This window comes from Anolis carolinensis, chromosome 4, assembly GCF_035594765.1.
Source record: "Anolis carolinensis isolate JA03-04 chromosome 4, rAnoCar3.1.pri, whole genome shotgun sequence".
Taxonomy (NCBI): domain Eukaryota; kingdom Metazoa; phylum Chordata; class Lepidosauria; order Squamata; family Dactyloidae; genus Anolis; species Anolis carolinensis.
The window spans coordinates 201,090,108-201,112,394 of record NC_085844.1 but is presented as its reverse complement, the minus strand read 5'-3'; the positions used below and the strand labels follow the sequence as shown (position 1 = coordinate 201,112,394).

Sequence of the window (22,287 nt, the reverse complement as noted above, 5' to 3'; positions counted from 1 at the left end):
TAGAATATTAGGCAGCATTTGGTTTTCACAGCTTGACAGCTAGCAAGATATATGCACATACATTCTAGATGTGCAGAGAGAGGGGGGTTAATACAGAAGTTTAAGCACCACACCACTGGTTACCTTTGCAGCACCTTTGCTCTGGCTACTCCTAAAGAAGGTGGTCTTTGCTGTAAAAAAACAGTCCTCCAAGTCTTCATCCAAACTACAGTAGCCACTACTCATGCTGTTGTCGACGGTCATCTAAGAAGGAATTCAGGCTCCTTGGAAGGAGAACAGGTGAAGTCCTCTAGTGAGCCACAGAGCCAGGTGGGAATCAGTAGCATCAGATCCTCAGTTTACTGCAGTGGCGACAGCCAAAGGGGACATTTCCCAATCCGGTTCCTGTGCAATCAACAGCAAACACTCCTCCAGCTCCTACTTGCCATGCTTTGCAACTGTTTCTTCTGATCAGCAAACCAAGTAACGTCACCTTTAAAAAGGAAAAAAAAGGAGCCTTGCTGGAGGGAACAACCTTTCCTCTCCTTCAGCTTTTCCTGGCTAACTGTTGCCAGAAGTGGAGAGGGTGCCAGACCACAAGGGACTCCTCTTCTGTTCCTGGCTCGCAGACTCACTCACCATCTGTGACTAGATTCTCCTAACATGCAAACCCACGGAAAGGCTGGTTGCGAGAACAGCCTCACCTCCCTCTCCCCCCCCCCCCTTCCTGCTTGCTTGCTGTTGAACAGTATTGAGCCACTTCCTCTTGCAAGATCTCTCACACGGTTTCTGCAGTGGGTTCTTTACAGAAAATTGTCAGAATCGCAGCTGACTGTTGATTGGCATTGCTTGAGAGAGAAAAGAGAAGAGTTACACCATCGGGGAGGAGGCAGCCTCCTTCAAGCTCCTCAGTGGCTGTAACAACATTTACAAAAGATAGGAAAAGGGGTGAGGGTAGCTAATTAAAAATATATTACCTGATGTAAACCGGCAGTGCAGTGCCTTCCCTGGTGAATATCTTCTAGAAATGTAATGCTTTCCTTATCTTACTTACTGAAAAGCATTCAAAAACCACCCTTATCTATTAGACTTCATCTCAGCCCAGCAACTGTTTTAAGCAGTTTTTTCTAAGGATATGAGAGAAGTGCTAAAGCAGAAGCAGGGAATACATGGCCTTCTGGATGCTGCCGAGCTACAATTCCCATCATCTCTCAACACTTATTTTTCAAGGAATTATGGCGTTTATAGTCCCAACAGTTGGAGAGCTACAAATGACCCACCCCTATTTCTCAGGATTGGGATGTGGCATTTGTGTCTGTTATTTCCTATCAAGTCAGCTCTGGCTTATGGTGACCCTCTCAACAAGAGACTTCCAAGACACCTCCTCATCAACAGTAATACTCAGGTTGTGCAAAATGAGGTCCATTGCTTTCTTGAATTAATCTATTGGTCTCCCTCATTTCCATTTGCCTTCCATTCTTGCCACCATTATCATCTTTTTCAATGAATCATGATATCTCAAGATTTGTCCAACGTATAATACTTTCAGTTTAGTAGCTTTGGCTTCTAGTGAGAGTTCAAGCTTGATTTGCTTTGGGATCTATTCTCTTTGGCAGTCGATCATATCCATACAAGCCTCCAGTACCACAGTTCAAATGGGCTGATTTTCTTCCTCAGCTTTCATCAGCATCCAGCTTTCACATCCTTGCATAGACATCAGAAATACTATGGCATGTTTTTTCTGACTTTGGGTGTGGCATTAAAAGTGGACTCTGTGAATAGTACTTACAATTCAGTTCAAAAGCAAAGCTGGACAGATCCCTAGATGTTCAATATGCTCCCAATCCTAATAACAAATCAATCAGATTGGTGCATCCCATAAAAAGAGAGAGAGACATGGATAGATTCCCTAGCAACACTTGCAGGAACTGGTCTGTGTCTCTGTGTTCTGCAGCTAATTTTAGAACAGTCAAGATGATTTTTCAGCAAGGCTGGTACAAGGAGGTGCCAGTTGTGATCATAACCATAGCAATAATAATTTATTAGGTCAGATGTTCATATTTATCATTTAGTGCTAACTTAGAAACATTTTAACATAGTTCTTGGTGCCTTTGTTTCAGGATCCCAAAATCTATTACTAACCTTTTGATTCCTCAAGGTCTAGACCAGTGGTTCTCAACCATGGGTGTTTTGGCCTACAACTTCCAAAAATCCCAGCCAGTTTACCAGCTATTAGGATTTCTGGGAGCTGAAGGCCAAAAAACATCTGGGGACCCAGGTTGAGAACCATTGGTCTAGACCAGTGATTCCCAAAGTGGATGCTACCGCCCCCCGGTGGGCGCTGGAGCGATCCAGGGGGGTGGTGATGGCACCTATTAGGACATGGGGGTGGGGCCAGAGGAGGGGCGGGGCCTCTTCCCAAGTGCTGGATACAGGGCTGAGCACCTAAGGCACCTGTTAGGACACGGGGCGGAGCTAGAGGAGTGGGTGTGGCTTCTTTCCAAGAGCCCGAGACAGGGCTGAGATTCTATACCTCTCCTGAGGTGCTTGTTGGGACACAGAGGGCGGAGCTAGGGAAGGGGGCAGGGCCTCCTTCCAAGAGCTCGAGACAGGGTTGAGCCTCTATACCTCTCCTGAGAGACCTTTTAGGACTAAAGGGCGGGGCTAGGGGTGGGGTGGGGGCGGGGCCTCTTCCCAAGAGCGCAACACAGGGCTGAGCTTCTGTATACCTCCCCTGAGGCGCTTGTTAGAACACGGGGTCGGGGTATAGAGGTTCAGCCCCGCCAGGCACTTGGGAAGAGGCCCCTCCCCCTCCTCTAGCCACGCCCCCTGTGTCCTGGCAGGCACCGCAGGACAGGGATAGAAGCTCAGCCCTGCCTCAGAGCTTGTAACTCCACCCATCCCAGTCCTGGCTGCCCATTTGTGGCCCCGCCCACCTCCCCTTCCAGCCCTGCATCTTGGACTAGCGGAGAGGCTCAGCCCCGCCCTCTTGAGCAGGAGCCACACCCACCCCTCTAAGCTACACACCCCCCCTTTCCAGGGGGCGCTGAGTCATATTTTTTCTGGAAAGGGGGCGGCAGGCTAAATAAGTTTGGGAACCACTGGTCTAGACTAAAGTTGTATTCTCAGCTATCTCCATCAGCTGTCAGGTTGCCTCTTTCTGAGAACATTAACATGTGAAAATAGGTTTTCTCTACTGGTAACCTGACAAGGGCATGCAGTTCCAGGATTCAGTAAGAGCCTCCTTCTCTTTACAAAAATTGTGTTTTAAATCCATCCATGGACACATACAGGGAGTGCATAACTTCTCTCTCTACAACACACCATGCTCCTCCATATTCTTTCTCACATGTTTGCATGCACACCTGAATCTCCCATCTAACAAAGCAAAACTCTGTGCAAATAACAATTTGCAAAAGAGCAAATAACAATGTAGTGCATTTAAAGTTCTTGAAGTGTCCTACTGCCTACCATATGTGATCAACCTATAAAAAGCCCAAAAAATCTGGATACAAATTCATGAGATAATCCAAGAAATTCTTAAGATAATCATCCGCTTCGAACCAGAATTCATATTACTAGGACAGTAGAGGATCAAATTAAAAAAAAAGAAACACGTGGGAATACTACAGTACATCTTAACAGCGGCAAGAATCCTATATGCTCAATGATGGGAAAAGACAAATGAAAGTTTGAAGATGCAGAAACTAATAGAAATGGACAAGTTAGCAGTTTTGTTGAATGATAAATCACTGGTCACATTCTTGGACGAACTGAAACCTTTCCATCAATATATATCTGAGAGAGAGAGAAAAAATATGACTTTATGTATAGATTTGGAGAGATAAACTGTTGGGTTATTAATTTGTTAATGTAAAGTCAAGAAGAATAACTTGCTGGATTATAAAGTGGAGGAAAAATGCTAACTATAAAGAAGCCAACAAAAGTGAAGCAGGAATTCCTCTTTTAAAATGAATTTATGTATGTATATTTGTATTTTAAAGTTACATGTAATTAGAGTAGAGATGTATGTTGGTAAGAAAAAATGGGCAGTTAGATATATAACTGTTGTTCAGTTATGTGTGTTTGTGTTGTTTTCTTTGTGTTTTTTCATTAAAAATTTGAATTAAAAAATGAGGATGCATTTTATAGATGCAAAGGGAAAAAAGATGCACTTCTCCTTGAAAAATCACACTTAGAAACATGCACATGTATCCATACTCTCATATTTGAAAATAGCTTAGCAATTAAAAAAATAAGAATTAATGAAGCCTTCTATTGATGTATGCAACTACGACTTCTAAATCAATTTTCTTTCTGCCAATACATGTGCTATTGTGTACAGCAAACAGATGTGAAATGTTTTGGATATATCTTTAACCAGCTGCAAAATCGGCCCAAAATGCAAAACTGGCACGTGCCAGGTTTATTTTATTTTTTATTTTTTTAACTATTTACAATTTGGACTCTGTAATTATCTAGAAAAAGAGACTTGAAATCATTGGTAATAACTCAGTAAGTTTATCTGTTTAAATGTGCAGCAATTTGAAAAAAGTACTTGCTATTAGGAAAGGCATCAAGACATAAAAGAGCTGATATATCATGAAGACTTTATGCTAAATTCATGCTATGGAGATAATTGGAATGCTGCATACAGTTATGCAATGCATTTCCCCAAGTATATCTGTCTAGAAGTTAGTTATTCAGAGGTACTTCTTCGGGAGCCACCAAAGTTTGGCTATCAGAAAATGATTCTTATCAGCACTGGTAATTAAATTTCTAATGTTCCTGGTTAGACTGAGTGTCTTTTAAACCAACTTTTAAGTGTCAAGTAAAGTTTATTCTGCTCTCCCTGGCAGGGTTGGTAGTTGTGTGGCCCTTCAGATGTTGCAGGACTGCTACTCCCATCAGCCCAAGCAGTACAGTCAATGATGGGAGATTGTAAGAGTTAATAAGGTCCATTAAGTTTTCCAGTCCTGTTTTGATGGCTTTTAATGCTTGTAATTCTTTATTTCCTTTTGATTATAACATGATTATTATTTTTGAATTCTGAACTATAAGATGGCTTGGGGCTACTTGCAGTAGTTTGGCAGGTACATCTTGAGGACAAGCACAGGGTATATTATTGGAGACCCAGGAACCTGAACTTGCGGACCGAAAGGTGCCAGGTTCAAATCCCGGGAGCGGAATGAGCGCCCGCTGTTAGCCCCAGCTCCTGCCAACTTAGCAGATCGAAAACATGCAAATGTGAGTAGATCAGTAGGTACCGCTCTGGAAGGAAGGTAATGACGCTCCATGCAGTCATGCCGGCCACATGACCTTGGAAGCGTCTATGGACAACGCCGGCTCTTCGGCTTAGAAATGGAGATGAGCACCAACCCCCAGAGTCAGTCACGACTGGACTTAACGTCAGGGGAAACCTTTACCTTAGGAACCTGTATCACACCAAATCAGACTGTTGACCCATCTAGCTATTTCCTAGTCCAATCTGTAAAGGCCAGAAACTGAATCTGAGACCTTCTGCATGCAGATCGTATGCTCTGTCACTCATAGTCCTTCCTCAATAAAGGGGGAATAAGGAGAAAGATTATATGAAATGTATGAAGTTGTGAATAAGGAGAAGGAAGTGGGTAGAGAGCACTTCCTTGTGGTCCTACGTCCTGAGACTAGCCTCACCTTCTTCCAGAACAGTTTTTGCCAAGCATGAAACCACAGGTGCTAAAGCAATGACATGAAATATTTTTCTAGCAAATCATCATAACATAAATATTAGTGTAGGGCCATGGTTTATGAGTCTCTGTAAGCCTTTAGAGAAGATGGAGGACCATGCTCCAAATAAAGTTTTCGATACTAGAAAATCAAGTAAGTATGAGTAACTGTTAGACATGACTAATCAAAGTGTTATATGGATCGTATTTCCATGTATGGACTTTCCTCCTGTTCTGGGATGATACCATCTCTGCACATCAGCAACTGTATCATCCCACTCTTCCAGTAATGGCAGCAAATACATGAAGTGATGTCTGAGCAAGGGTACAATATTCACAAGCCAAAATCAAGATGACGGCACATGGTATCTTTCCAATCGAGGTAAAATATCATATTTGAAATGTGGGAGAATTCCAGCTCTTTCCCCTATCCAACTCCATTAGAAATGCCTTTTCTTCAGGTACAGGAATATGGGGAAAATTTATTTTTCAGATATGTTCCTCATTCTAACCCCTCCTAGATCATGAGAAGGAATCTGGAATAGAATAGTGAGGCAATTCAAATCAGCAGGACCTAACCTCTTAGTATATATGGCAGTGTATATTTTAAGGAACCTTCCAAATCAAAATCTCCAAAGATGCACAAAGCTAGTATAAGTTGGAGAAAACTTCAGTCTAATCTCACTGGCAGGAGGGTGCATTAAAACAAGAGACCCGAGGGAGGCGAGAAAGGTTTTCAATAAATGTGTAAATGTATCTCAGTGGTGCTGGGTGGACTGCCCCACTGAGTTTCTGAACTAGCTTTTGGTGGCAACCTCCAAAGCACAGTTCACCGATTCACCATGAACTAAGAAGAGGAAAGTAAAATATAAACAGGTGCTGGTCGCTCTGAAAAACAAATGAGCATTTAAAGAGCTTCAGGATAAACCAATGCAGGAAGTGGCCCAAGGTCATTGAGCCTGTTCCTCATTGCTAGCAATGGGGAACAAGACTCTCAGCAGTTGTTAGTTGTTTTTGCTACTCTCTTAACAGGAAAGCTTGCCAAGCTAGTTTGTGCTTTACCTGCTAAACATGTTAAAATGTTCTGTTAAAATGTTCAGCCTGGAAAGATAGGCCTAAATTGGTAAATGTTGGATTAAAGTGAGAAGCCACTAATTGGCCAACATGCTTATCAGTTGCTGGAGAACATGAGCAGATGGATCCAGGCATATCTCATCACATTGGTATATACTCCATTTACGACAGTATGCTCCCTGTATTTTTCAGGACTGGATGCATAATGTATTCAGACAGGAATCATACTGACCCCATCACACAGGATTCTTACATTTTGAAAATACTGCACTTTGACACATTACAGCACATAAGGTTGGCTCCTTCCAATCTGTTGATGCCTCCCTACGTCACTTTTTAACCCCCCCCCCCCCCAATATTGCACAGTAACATAATCTGGAAGTCTCAAACTACCATTATTGCGAGATTTTAGTTGATGGAATGCATACTGATTTTACAATCACATGTAAAAACAGTGCCTCCGAACAATTACTCCATTTCTGCGATGCTTTGCAGACAAATTCCAATGGATTGCTGATGTCATGTGATAGGACCTGTTTGGAATCGTGCTCAAAATGTCTCAGGAACAGAGTATATTCCAATGTGATAAGGTCCTACGTCCTGGTTGCAGGCTTTAACACTACATAACTGCAGAAATGTCTCAGAAAGATACAAAACACCAACAAACCATTTGGGGGGGGGGGGAGAATAAAAAATAAAGAAGTGAATGTAGAGAAACAATAGTAGACTAGATAGTATTTTCTTCCTGGGGTAGCATGTGTCTTCCTACTATTTAAAGGTTTTGATGTTAACTGCCATAAAATCAACTTTGACTTATGGTGACCCCACAGGCAAAGGTGACATTGGGCAAGTCACACTTTCTCAGCTTTAGTGGAAGACAATGACAAACTCCCTCTGAATACATCTTGCCAAGAAAACCCCTTAGGGTTGTTGTGAAGGCAAACAAAATCATCAACAACTTGAAAGATGGCATTACTAGGGCATAAGAAATAACAGATGTCTTGCAAAATAGATAGGGCTGCTAGAGTGAAAACTGGATAGGGCTCCTGTGTCCTTAGCGGCTATGTAGAAAATTCAGAAGGTGTTGCTTATTATCTATGTTATGCATTTTACAATTCTCTAGTTGAATCACTGTTGTCTTCCAAACCTATGTTAGGAGATTGGGTTTTCTTACCCATCACAAGTATGTTTGTACTAAGATAATGTATTAAGGTTCCACATGTGAGTAGTAATATTCTTTTTGCAAAGGCTGACCTTTTTCAAGATCCACCAGTCACTGAAACTTCGGAAGGAATGGAGAAAGAAAGACCTTGAAAACAACCCTGATATGTTAATTTGAGCATAGTCTGTTGCATAGGTTGCCTTGATTACCTTGACATTAAGCATTTAGCTCAGTGTTGATGGGACCATGTTGTTGTGAGCCCTCAAGTCATTCTGAATTGTGGCAATACTACAGTGATCCTGTCATGGAGTTACTTGGCAAATTTGTTCGGTATGGATTTGCCTTTGCTTCCCTCTGAGGCTGAGAGAATGTAATTTGCCCAAGGTCATCCTACGGTAGGTGTCCCAGAATGAAAACTGGAGATCGTTCATACCTGAATGATTGCTTGGAAGAGGGCATTTCAGCAGATGCCATTTGTCATGTATTCAGATAACAAGAAATATCTGCTGAAACTCTCTCTTCTGCACAACCAGAAGCTGCCTTAGTTTTGTGCCTGGAAACCCTCCCCAACAAGTTTTCATAGTAGTGTGCACTCTCAAAACCTGGAGTCCTAGTCCAACACTGAAATCATTGCATCCTACTGTGTCTATTTATAGAGGCTAGCACAATGAATTCCCTGGTTGCCACTGGAATCCTCTCTATCAATGTATCTATCTACCTCTGTATGGATGGGTATGTGGCTGTGTGTATGCATGATATATATATTTCTGTATTTCTGTTTCAAAATAATGTGTTAAGGTTATCATCCTCTTATGACAAATATCAAGTTGCACCAGGGCCATAGCCAGAAAAATGGGGGGGGGGGGTTTGAATTCCCCCCCCCCCCGCTACAGCCCTGAGTTGCACATACATGCAGACCATAGGATCAAACAGATATGTAGAATTCAGAGGGGAAATAAGCACTAAAGCTGGAAACAGCAGTTCAAAAGCAGGGTTTAAGTTTCAGAGCTGTTAAATTGAATTAACTTTCAGCTTTAGAGATAAGCTTTAGAGCTCAGGGTGGAGTTAGGGGATCTGGTTTACAATCCAACACAGGGTTAAAATGCACTGAAATAAAGATGATTCACAACAGCTGACTGATCTAGGAATTTTCTTTTTTTGGCATTCAGCTTCCTCCTATGAAATACCAACCATGTCCTCTATGCCCATCATCAATCTTTCTGTTTCACTGTCTTCAGACAACTGCAAAAATTCCTTTTAAAAAGCCTTTTCAAACTTCAGCTAGAAAACAGAACCACCACCAACTCCTAGGGACTCTTATCAAGCTGACACAAGGTACAATCTCTAGCTGATTTCATCCAGTTGCTACAGATTACACAAAAGATATTCTTCCGACCGAATTATTTAGATTAATTTGTTTGTAGACAAAACCACAAGGGCCTTTCCAGGCAATCCATTATAGAATGGCAGCAAATACACAGCTCTTATTTATTGGCTGTGGGAATTCCAGATGTCCTTCTGGATAGCACTTACAGTTTACAAGGATGTTTTGTTTCTAGCACCCAATGTGCAATATTTTAGAGATCACAACAGGACTCCCATGCCAAATTGTGTCAAAGAAGAGAGTGAAGTGCTGTGATGAATACAGGGCAGGTGTTACAGGTTCTTCCTGGCTAATGCTTGTGATACCACTTGCAATAAACAATATGACACCCTCAGCTTCCCCTACAGTGTACAACAATGAATGCATGAACAACACTTGGCATCCTGACAGAAGATTTCTGACTGGAATCACCATATTTCTAAACGCTGTCATAAGCACCGGATTCCATCAATTGTAAGATATCATTGATTTTAAAACACAGCCAATTTTGGATCTCCAATTGTGGGGTGGGGGGAGGGGGCGTCTTAGAATATTGTGTTGAATTTCTAAGGATGGATTTAAAGAATCAAAGAACATGCTGAAAAATATTAAAAAAAATTTACTACATCAGTAACAGAATTCAATATAATGAAAACAACAAAAGGGAAATATACTAAATATAGAGAAATTGAACACCTATTGTATTTAAATCACTTGGACAGGCAAGATCTTTAAATCACTTCTTTTCAATAGTGCCCCCACAATCTTTAAATCACTTCTTTCAATAGGAAGAAACTGTTGGGATAGTAAAGTGTGTGAAATTTTAAACAAATCAGTCAGCCTGGATGCACCCCAAGACTGCAAATATTGTTCACACCTATCAGTCATATTTGCTGTTCTTGTTTCCTTGGAAATTTTGCCTGCCCTTTTTCTTTGGATGCCTAAACTATTGCTAATTGCTCTACTGAATTTTAAGTTACTGTAATGCAAGACATCTGGAGACTAAAGGAAAATGAGGATACTATCCTCCTTCTGCCTCCCTGCTCTCCATGAAGCTGCACCCCCTGGACTGTAGTCAGGGCTGTGTGTGTGTGTGTGGGGGGGGGGGGGGTTAAAAGTTCAAAAAACTCCCAAAATGTGTCAGGTTAAAATAAAACCCTGGATTATTTATAAATTGGTTAACCAGTTAAAATTCATGAGTAAACCAGTTTCGGGGGGGGGGGGGCTCAACCCCCCCCCCCCCACCCCAGCTAAAGCCCTGACTGTAGTAACATGTAATGTAAGAAAAATACAGAGTAATGTATTTAAACTTTTTTTTAACAGTAACATTCTGAGGTTGGCAATAAGAAAAAGGTACCAGTTTGCTCCTAAAAACTAGCAGCCAATGGATACAAAGTCTGATCTGTGCCACTTAACATTAGAAACAGACTGTTTGCATTTGCTGGAGCTCCTGACATATATTATTCTTCTCCTCAGTATACATTTGGTAAAGAAAACTCCTCCTTCGTGGGCTGGTCAAGGAAGTGTCAGAATGATAAATGGCAATGCCTCACCACCTGTGTTTTTATTATTGGGCCCATCAATAATGTATTGACTATTTTGTCACCCAGAAGATCAAATAGGCCTTTTTAATATGCATTGTGCTTTCACAGAATCCCAAAAACAGACACTAGAGTCTCTCTTTCTCTCTCCCTATGTACATGTATATATATAGTTCCTCTCTGCTGTCAGAATCATTCAAGCCTCACTGCAAATTCTATTTAAATTTTTATTTTAATGCATAGCATTAGATGGGAGCTTTAGGAAGTCGGGAAAACACTCCTGTTTGCAGTTGGTTAGATCTAAATTTAGGTTCCCTCGCAGTCCCTGTTTTGATTTTCAAAATGAGTGTCAGGTTTGAACTTTCGAACTCAACAAAATGCAGAATATAGAGTAGGCTCGCACGATAAAGCTTTTCTTAGCTTTATCTGAAGTGGAATAAAAATGTGCAAAGCCACAAAAGTACCAAGGATTATCAGATTGTATCAGATAATATAGCTTCGATTGTGACCCTAAGGCCACGGGTATCTGAAAACACTCTGTTTCAAAAACATTAGAACACTTCAGTTATTGGTTACAAAGCCTACTGGAAAAACCAAGAGTAACAGATGTATGCAAATACCCCTTTTCCTGACTAGTTCTAAAGTGCATTCCCCAAATGATGCAGTAACTACTACTACAAGGAAAATCTAGGTACTGTAAATGAAGTAAACTAGTGTATGAGTTTAATAATGAAGCCACTTTTGTTGCTGTTACCTGTTGTCAAGTCAACCTTGATTTATGGTAGCCCCATGAATGAGAAACCAGAAGTCTCCTGTTGTAGACATTGTGTAAAAAAGTTTCTTTTTCAGGGGTTTTGTTTACTGAGTTATGACTGTAGACCTATTGACTGAAGTGCAACTTCACTACAACTAGTGCAATTATAATCAATGGCAAAAAGCAACACTAAAAATGCCACTGAAAGCTTCACATTTGTCAAAAACAAGCAATAACAGAAATCAGCAATTGAAATTAAAGTACCATATTATTGAAAGCGACCAAGAATTTAGCACTGCATAATCACTTTGGCTGTTCCTGCTGTTACAAATATATCTTCCTAGTTGCAGAAAAAATGATATACCAAAAGTAAGTTATTATGGCTTCCAAATAGTTAGAAGACACCACAAAGGCCATCCCATCCAACACCATGCCATGTAGGAACCAAAGCACTCTCAGCCTCTGTTGAAAAACCTCCAGAGAAGTAGACTTCACCAGATTCTGAGGCAGCACAGAATCAGCTCTTACAGCTGATCAGAAAGTTCTTCCTAATGTTTAGGTAGAATCGCTTCCCCTGTAGTTTGAATCTATTGCTCCGTGTCCTAGTCTCTGGAGAAGTAGAAAACAAGCCTGCTCCCTTCTTCATGTGACATCTTTTCAAATATTTAAACATGGGTACCATGTCCCCTTTCAAATGTCTCTTCTCCAAGCTCAATAGACCTAGCTTCCTAATCTACTCCGCACAGGACATCCGCTGAAATGACAACACAGATTATTGCATTGATCTTATACAACTAGATGCAATCAATAATACAAGCATTTTGAAATCAAGAAAGTGATCCAGATCTAAACATAACACACTGACTTACATTTGATGTTGCATAGTCAGCCAAATTATTATTATTATTATTAAATAGATGGAAATCCCATTTGGTAAATCCATCCTGAACGTCGGTGCTCTGACTGTTTTGGTAGAATTCTGCATCGTAGATTTCATCAGAGTGTGACCTTTCAGATGTTGTTGAACTGCAACTCCCATCTCGCTAGCCAGCATAGCCAATGGTGAAGAATGACTGGAGTTATATTTGGAAGACCACAAGCTTCCCACCCCAACATGCAAGTGAGAGGTTGTTATTCTATTCTCACGTAAGCATGATTAGGATTTCAGCCTGTCTCTTATCCATATTGGGAGGCAATGATAAGCTGATAAGTATGATTGTGTATGTCCTTCAGTCACCCCAATAACAATATTTCATGTCACATTTGTACCCTCGCTGCTGTTTTGTTACTCTCCCAGGGTCTGAAACTAATTTCCTACTCCAGGTTTCCTAGAGGAGTGAGAAGCCAGGATCTAAGTTCACAACTAATAAGAAGTTTTTGCATTGTCATTTTCTATTTCATGAAAAAACTCTCACTTTAAACAGTTGCAATTCCCATATCAATGGAGCAGTGAATCTGCTCTGGGCTTTAATCACAATTTTGAAATAGCACTTAAACTATTTGAAAGAAAGGGTTCACCAATGGGTTAAACCCTCATGCCAGCAGGACTGCAGACCGAAAGGTTAGTGGTTCGAATCCGGAGAGTGGGGTGAGCTCCCATCTGTCAGCTCCAGCTTCCCCCCCCCCCCCCCCATGCAGAGACATGAGAGAAGCCTCCCAAAGGATGGTAAAACTTCAAACATCCGGGCATCCCCTGGGCAACGTCTTTGCAGATGGCCAATTCTCTCACACCAGAAGCGACTTGCAGTTTCTCAAGTCATTCCTGACATGGGGGGAAAAACCCCCCAATATGGACAGCTACCTTAAAGTCCAGATTAAAACCAGGAATGGATCTGTTGCCCTGATGACATGGAAGTCACCTGCTAACACTGATTGCCATTAGTGGAAAGAGCCATGTACAATGACTCTGAACAATTCCCACTTGTTGTTACAACCCAAATGAAATCACCACCCAAACTCTAGAGTCGAAATGAAATATTTGATTAATACCAGTTTAGAATCCCAAGTCCATCAATCAAATGTTTCAAAACATCCATGGCCTAATTCTCCTTAAACCCTTCACTTTTCACAAGCTGGTGCCTGCTTGATCAGATTATGATCCTGAATTTGCATAGTATTTGCAAAATGTTAATGGGATGAGCTAAGCTGAAAGACGTACCTGCAAGATGTATCTACATGCCCTGATGGTTACTTGGGAAGCTACAACCACATTTGAGCTGCTCAACTCCTATCAATAATCTTGTTCCTGAAATTTTTTTTGCTGCAGTAAATACCATTCCAACATATACTTGTAAATGGCTCTTGCTGTTTGAAACATGGTACAGGTTAGAGGTCAACCCAGCAGATGCAGCCTACCAAACAAACAGAAGGAGTAAAGTATACCAGGAGACAGGATTTATAGTAAGACAGATAGTGGGCTCAACTTGGCAGGGACCTGGTTTATTTGGAAGGGGATTAGATAGGGAAAAAAGAAGAATCGTGGATTTTGTTCTATATTTAGCAGTATTTAGGCAAAACAGACATGGACCAGAAATTATTGCCTTTTTTGTGTATACATCACAAACTACTTCCACTGCTTAAGGTATGGAGTGGGACACATCATGTTTGGCACTACAACCCCAATTACACCCAGCAAGATCAATGTTAGGGAGTATAGCTGGTCCTCTGTATTCAGATTCTGCATCCACAGTTTTAGAAATATTTTTTAAATTATGTTCATAAAGAAAGCTTTGATTTTGTTATTTTATATAAAGGACACAATTTTACCATGTCTTTACATATAACAGAACTTGAGCATCTGTGGATTTTGGTATCTTCAGCAGGGGGATGCCAGTCCTGGAGTCAAACCCCAGTGGATGCCAATGGTTCACTGTAGGAGTTGTCCAAATATGGGAGGGCCAAAGGCTGACCATTACTGGGTTTCAGCTACTTTTTCTCATCAAGAGTCAAAATAGCACAATCAAAAACAAAAGTCCAGGCTGTCTTTAATAAAACACGCTCAACTATAAACGGCTTACATCTTCACTGTCACCATCCATCTGCTTCCCAGAAAACATATTTGAACTCCCCCTTCCATTTCTTGCATTGTGGACTTAATGCAGCCCCACTCAATGGTATTCATGACACTGACCTGTACCACACTATTATGAGCACTCTGATACCATTTTAAGTGTCCTGGTTGTATCCTATAGTAGAGAATTCAAAATATCTCACAAAACAAGTCTCCAGATTCTGTAGGATGTAGATGTGGAAGGTAAAATGTGTTTAAAATTGGCATAACTGTGTTGAGCTGTCATGTTCCATGTTATCACATACAAAACAATCAGAATAGACAGAGGATGTTTAATACCCACAAACCCTCAAGATAAAATTTGAACGAGTACCTTGTAGGCTAAATGTAGACCTGGTGACAATAGATGCTGGAATTATCTGGCTACAGTCTTAATGTTTACTACTAAGAGCATGCACCAATTGAAACAATCAAAAAACTCTGTAGCACAAAGCCGGAAATTTTGGATTCCTCTCCCACCAACTCCTTGTCAGTGACCATTCTAGTGCTGATTTATGAGAGGTGAAACCCTAAATATTTGGAAATGTAAATATTTTCCACCCCAAATAATTATAGGCTGTTTTCTAGATATTAGATACTTTAGGATTGAGACTAGCCAGCAGTCATGTGTGTGTATGTAAGCCTTCAAGTTGATTGCCAATTTACAGTGACTCCATGTATTTCATAAGATTTTCTGAGGCAAGGAAAACAGAAGTAGTTTTGCCAGTTCCTTCCTCTAAAATATAGCTTAGAACCTCTGGTATTCATTGGCAGTCTACCACCCAAGTACTAACCAGAGCTGACCCTGCTTAACTTTCAAGATCATACAGTATCTCTGGTGCCCCACTGCCATATGCCTGCTTATAAATAATCACTAGCAGAGTAGCAGTCATCAGTAGTCAGTCACACTACAAAAACAACTGAAGTCTAATGATATATCTGGAATTTATTTAACATGCAATGGTACAATTACAGATCCTAATGCAATTAACAGAAAGTTGTGGTTCTTGTTCTATGTGGTTTTACAAATGAGAAATAAAACGGTGTCCCTATGCAACCCGGAGTGCTGTTAAAAATACCTTGTCATTGCTCAGTACCTTCCCCATTAAACATCCATGCCTTCAACTGCATTCATTTGCCTTTCAGCTCCCCCAAGTGCTGCTGCTGGGTAAAACACTTGTCAATCTAGCATAAAAGGTTCTTAAAAGAATTCAATAGCACTGTGCATGATCATTTGAGATCTCACATCACTATGGGTTACCAAAGCCTTAAAATTTCAATGAAAGAAAATATTTCTCCCAGTTTAATAACTCCTCAAAGAAAGTATCATATCCTTTGAATACCTAGCATCAGTACTATTGAAGCTCTTTTTCCATTCCAGCATATTGGGTTTGGGATTACATGCTGAGCAAGCCCCACAGCTAAGGAAAGAAGTTCTTCTTCCTTAACACTCATATATGAATTTTAAGATGTAATCCTACACACATTTGTTGTCATTTTATGCCAATGGAGTCAAACTTGTGGTCCTCCAGATGTTTTGGATGTCAGCTGCCAGAATTCCTGGACACTGGACAAGCTGGCTAAGGTTTTGGAAATTGGAAGTCCAAACATCTGGAGGGCCACAAGTTCGACACCTCTGTTGTATGTCTTCAAGTCATTTCCAAATTATGGCAACCACCATATTACAGGAGTTTATTGGCACAATTTGTTCAAAAGAAATTTGCCTTTGTGTTTGTGGCTGAAAATGTGTGACTTGCCCAAGGCCACTCAGAGGGTTTCCACGACTATCCGGGAAATCGAAGCCTGGTCTCTAGAGTCTTAGTCCAATGCTCAATCCACTACACCATGCTGGTTCACATGCATATGGCCCATGAGTAAATCACATTTAACTCAAAACAAGCTTAATTCTGAGAAGACTTGTACACATAAGAGTGAGTCACTAGCACTGTCTCGAAAAACCAGGGGGGTTTAGAAGTACAAATGGTTGTAGATGGGAAGCAAGCGGCTCAGAACAGGCCAATGGAGAATGAGCATACTCTGTAACTATAGACTGATGAATTACTTTACAGAAGCCAAAAATCAGGAGAAAAGAGAAAAGGGAAAATGGCATGCACTGTCCTTAAAAGATCATGGCTGACTGACACTTTATACATAAGGAATTGACATTGCAAGAGTTTGTTGCAGACTCCCACTTATGTACCCTGAAGTCCAGTGGACCCTCTCTGTTCATACACATGTACTAGGCATATGAAAGATTTCTCTCACTCCACTCCCCCCCCCCCCCCCCCACACACACACGCAGTTTCAAGTGCAAAGATGAACAGGGAAAACTATCTCAAAAGTTGGATTTTGAAAGGATGAAAAGATACACTGTTTGTCTCAACTATTAACATGCACAACTGGCTTATCCAAATTGAAAAGCACCTGTTGATATACGTGTCCCAGTATGGCATTGCCACAATTGGATGAACTGATATAGAATGCTACTGTCTAAATTATTTGCAATGTTTGGTTGCTAGTTTCAAAAATGGGTTTGAAAAGTTCTCTCTCTCTCTCTCTCTCTCTCTCTCTCTCTCTCTCTCTCTCTCTCTCTCTATATATATATATATATATATATATATGGCTGTGTGTCAGGCTTTACACTTTGCCACTTTCTGTAGCATAATTTGATCAGACTGCTCAGACCATTTTTAGATGCAGCAGTAAGGCAACAATGTCACAGTGGGAGAATTCATCTTTAGACAAGTGTTTCCTGAGGGAGAAGTCATATTCCATTCAGGCATCTAAGTCAGGTTTCTTTACACGCAACCATCCAATGACCTACCTAGCTACCTGCCACTGAATTTGCTGATCACCACACGTTATGTTCAGTGATTTAGAATCAGAATCACAAACTGCTGTCAAAAATGGAGAGAGGACATCCATGTGAGTTTTATTTCTTCCAGATACCCTTTAGTAATCTCATCTCCAATTGTAGTGATCTGAGAAACTGTAATTCTTAAATTTATACAGAGGTTTTCCTCCTCAGAGTATACTGAGAGCCATCTAAAAAACATGACATCCTTCATTTATGGAACTGGGTTAATTTGGGATTTTTGTTTTGTTTTGTTTTAAGCTTGATAATCCCATTAGTGGTTCATCTGACATTTTTTCCTATGGACAAGGTATTTGAGTTCCTCAAAGGAGTAGTGAAATGGGAGGAGCAAACAGGCTTAACATCTTTATGAACTCCATTCTTAGTAGAAGAGTAGGGATGGACTGATCTCCTTAGCCTGCACTCATCCTGCTTACATGCATATTTCTTGTATGATGAGACAACTAGGAGCACAGTTTGTATTGACAAGCCAAACAGTACACTTTATTTTCATTTAACTATGCTAGTCCTGAGAATTTGCCATTTGTTCATATCACAGATGTAACTAACAGCTGAAATGAAGGCCTACTGAACATTTTGATACTTATAACAGCAGAACAGCCTTTTGACATTTTGTAGCATCTGCCAGAATAAGATGAAAAAACTATTTTTGGGAAAGAAAAACTTAGAAGCACAGAAGGCTACTTTAAAGTGAGTCAGACCACAAGTATTCCTGTCTCATTATTATTTGCATAGATTATGAAATGCTCTTCAGGGTTTCAATCTGGGGCCCTTACTCAACATGCTAAAAGTGGCATACAGCAGGACCGAACATGGGACTTTTTGCATGACATACAAAGTATGCATTGTACCACTGAGCTATAATCCTTCCTTATATTATCTGAAGCAGTTTCAAATGTCCTAGGACTTAAGCCCACCAGAATGGGTCAACAGCCTTGACAGATCAAACCAAAGGCCAAACCAGTCTAGTATTCTCAATTGCCTCACAGTTCTACAAACATGCCTCTCTCTGTTGTTGTGAAAACCAAATGTTGTGGTTTCCTTTTCTGTGTAGTCTTTGGTGATTGCCTCCATGGTGAATTTGTGAACAGAAGCTATAAAGAATCAGTCCAGTCCTCGTCAGTACTTTCTGTGAATTCCCAACTGATTGCAAATCCCTTTTCTCTGAAAAAAGTAAATATAATCTTTCTGCTATACCAGTCACATAGTCCACTGAAACCTGAGTTTTTTGAAATTGTACTTCAACCTCCAAATGGTGACTCATGATTTCCCAAAAGCATCTGACAGCCCAAACTGGTGAACCCCAAATCCAAACCACCCTCTTTTCTTGCCCTCTGTCTATCATAAAGAGTCGTCTTCCAGTCCTGGGCCAATACTTCCTTTCTGTAAACAGTTCTGGTAACATAATCCTTATATGTTTCAAAATTAATCTTCATGCGTTTTCTTAAAGTGATTTTTTTTCCATTGTGGTCTAGCACAATGTACACTATACACATTTCCCCTCACTTTCGTGTTGTTGTGTTGGAGTACACGCATATAAATGTAAGCTTGCATACCTGTGTGAAAGCTACATACTAGCACTGGGGAATACATGCCTCACAGGTAACAAAAGATTAATTGCTGAAGAAATGCAAGGCTGAGAAATAGATCTGGGAAAGGCAGAGATCTGACATTCTTTTCAAATTCCAGTTAGGAAAAATACAACATTCTGTCATCCCCTATCAATGAGCTTATGCTTTGTGTCTGGTTTTCTTAACTCCAGAAGACTCTGCAGTTCCAGTAGCTCTGCCAACAAGATGACAATACCAGAGTTCATACCTGACTATAGTTTTGTGTTAACGTGTTTTCTGGAGATGGTTTGTTGCGTGTCTGCCCTTCCTGCTGACTGCAATCCAGCTGGATGAGGTTTCTGCATTCCTGATGACAGGTGTACTTGCAGTCTACAAAGGAAGCACAAAGTAAAACACAATTAAGGCATAGACTGAATAGTAAGTATCAGGATCTTCAAAACAGGCATTTTCCCACTTTAAAGACTAATGTACTGGAAAGGGACCAAGACTTTGGAAGACAACTAGGGCCCCTTCCACATGGCTGAATAAAATCCCACAATATCTGCTTTGAACTGGAATATATGGCAGTGTGGACTCAGATAACCCAGTTCAAAGCAGATGCTGTGGATTAGTCTGCCTTGATATTCTGGGTTATATGGCTGTGTGGAAAGGCCCTAGGTTCCCCATAGACCTAATTCTATAGTCTGAACAATCAAGTTTTCAAAAACCACATATACAGAAATGCAAAGGAAAACATTATTTTATGGTCTTGTCTTTAAAAACCACAATGAGAGAGGGAAGAAAGCTTGTTTAAAATAACCTCTTAGGGCCCTTCCACACAGACATATAACCCAGAATATCAAGGCAGATAATCCACAATATCTGCTTTGAACTGGATTATCTGAGTCCACACTGCCATAGAATGTGTTTTGTATATAGCTGTGTGGAAGGGGCCTTACACACCATACCTAACACCTGTATATACTGTGGAAACCTTTGAAATATATTTTAGCACAAAAACCCTATGATGAGAAAATCTAAATTAAAACAAGAGAGTGTCATAAAATAAAACTTCCAGGTTCAATGCCACTGAATGAGCTACGGAGTTGCTCTGAGTCCTCTAAGGGGTTGAAAAGGGTGGATACAAATGCAGTAAATAAGTAATAAATATGGAGATACAGCAGAGGACAAATATGAGTAGTGCTTGGCTAATGACACAACTGGACTCAAAACAAAAGTTTGTTCAGCTGCTGATATGCTCAGAGGTTAAAGGAAAGTTCAAAACTGTAGAACATATATTACAGGAGAATAGAGTGTAGGAAGCATGAATCTAGATATCGTCAAACAAAGAAGCTAGACATAGTCCAACAACAAATGGAACATATAAACATTGTAATATCTGGGTTTTTATAATCATGTCAGAAACGACTTGAGAACATACTACAAATTGTTTCTGGTGTGAGAGAATTGGCCATCTACAGAGACGTTGCCCAGAGGACATCCGGATGTGTTACCATTTCTCTGGGAGGTTTCTCTCATGTCCCCACAAGCAAGAGTTGACAGACGGGAGCTCACCCCATCTTGTGGATTTGAACCAGCAACCTTTAGGCCAGCAGTTCAGCCGGCACAAGGGTTTAATCCATTGCGCCACCATGGCTCCTTATAATATCTGGTGTGAGGGGGCTAAAGTAAACAGGAATTGGACATTTTGAGTAGGATAATTACATAGTGTTTTACTCAGGAAATTAAAATATAAGAAGAAACTGAGTGTCATTAATAGCAAGAAGAGATATAGCCAAAGCATTAAAGGGATTTCACATAAAGTCTTGCTAAATGATATCAATAAGACTTCAAGAAAAACCTATCAATATAACATCATCTAAGTTTATGCTTCGATGAAAGAGCCAGATGAAGATATTGAAAGATTCAAGGTTGGAGTCCTGAAAGAAATTGATCGCACACTAAAATAGAGCATTTGACAGGCAGTTGGAATATAAAAGTAGGAAACAGTGCAAAATCAAAGATCATAGAAAAATTGGCCTAGGATCAAGAAATTAAGATTTTTATCCAATATCTGCTTAAGATGTCCAAAGGAGAGTCCACTATCCTCAAAGACAGTGTATGCCACTCTCAAACACTGCTTGTATTCAGTAATGTCTTTCTAGAGTTGTAGTAGAATCTCTTTTCCTGTCATTTAAATCCATTTGTTCATATTCTGGTCTCCAAAAAAGCAGAAAACAAGCTTGCTCCTTTTTCTAGATTTGTTGTTCAGCATAAAAAAAAAACAATTTATCTAAAGTCAGCTCTTACATTCTTTGGATTGAGCTGTCCCAAAACAACGTGTTTTTGTTCTCTGGGTTTGTTCTCAACAGCAACCACAAAGGAAAAGCATCCAATAGAGATATGATATGATCTGTATTCTTGATAGCTGTTCACATGAAGTATTAGAGTACGAGGCTCCTCAGAGCTGTCATTCCAAGCATTCCTTATAGACAAGCCATGGAAGTTTGTCAACCTAGTTTATGTGGACAGTACAACGTTTTGTATATTTGCTACATTTATATTTTATCCTTCTTTCAAGGCTACTTACTCCTTCTTTGTCTTCATTTTTATCTTTATATCAATTTGGTAACATGCACAGACCTGGGTAAAATTACTCTTTGGGCTAATGCTCCCTGAGGGAATGGGGGAACTGTAGTCCAAAATGCTGATGCTGAGAGATAGTGTTGGTACAAGAACACTCAGTAAGTTTCATGGCTACTTGGGATTTTGAACCTGTATTTCCCCTCTTCTAATTTAATTTTTTTATCACTATATATTACTGCCTGTCAATGAAACATCATCACTGTGAAGGAGAAAAGACCCTCATTGTTACCAGCTGTGGCAAACTCTTGAAGAGAACAGGATCCAGCCATCAGTAAAATGGTGAACTTAGAACAATTCCTTAGTGTTATTTTATCTTCCATTTTCAGATTAGCTATCCAGTCAGCATGCTATAGCGCAGTGGTTCTCAACCTAGGGTCTCCAGATGTTTTTTGTCTCTAACTCCCAGAAATCCCAGCCAGTTACCAGCTGTTAGGATTTCTGGGAGTTGAAGGCCAAAAATATCTGGGGACCCCAGGGTGAGAACCACAGCTTAAGCATTGGACTACAACTCTGGAGACCAGGGTTCAATCCCACACTTTGCCATGGAAACCCACTCTCATATCCAGAAAACCCTGTGATACTGTTG

The 22,287-nt window shown here is 40.4% G+C and overlaps 1 protein-coding gene across 3 annotated transcripts in view; it reads right to left on the bottom strand.

Annotated features, from left to right (window-relative positions):
* The window catches only part of rassf5 (Ras association domain family member 5), a 131,260-nt gene that overhangs the window by 55,735 nt on the left and 53,238 nt on the right, over nucleotides 1–22,287 (bottom strand). For 2 of the 3 annotated variants that reach the window (XM_062978593.1, XM_008115661.3), the window contains exon 2: nucleotides 19,324–19,445. In XM_062978593.1, coding sequence (XP_062834663.1) covers nucleotides 19,324–19,445 — 122 coding nt within the window. Of the gene's footprint in view, nucleotides 1–123; nucleotides 702–19,323; nucleotides 19,446–22,287 lie in introns of those variants that run through there. The other variant, XM_062978594.1, reaches the window with a different exon arrangement.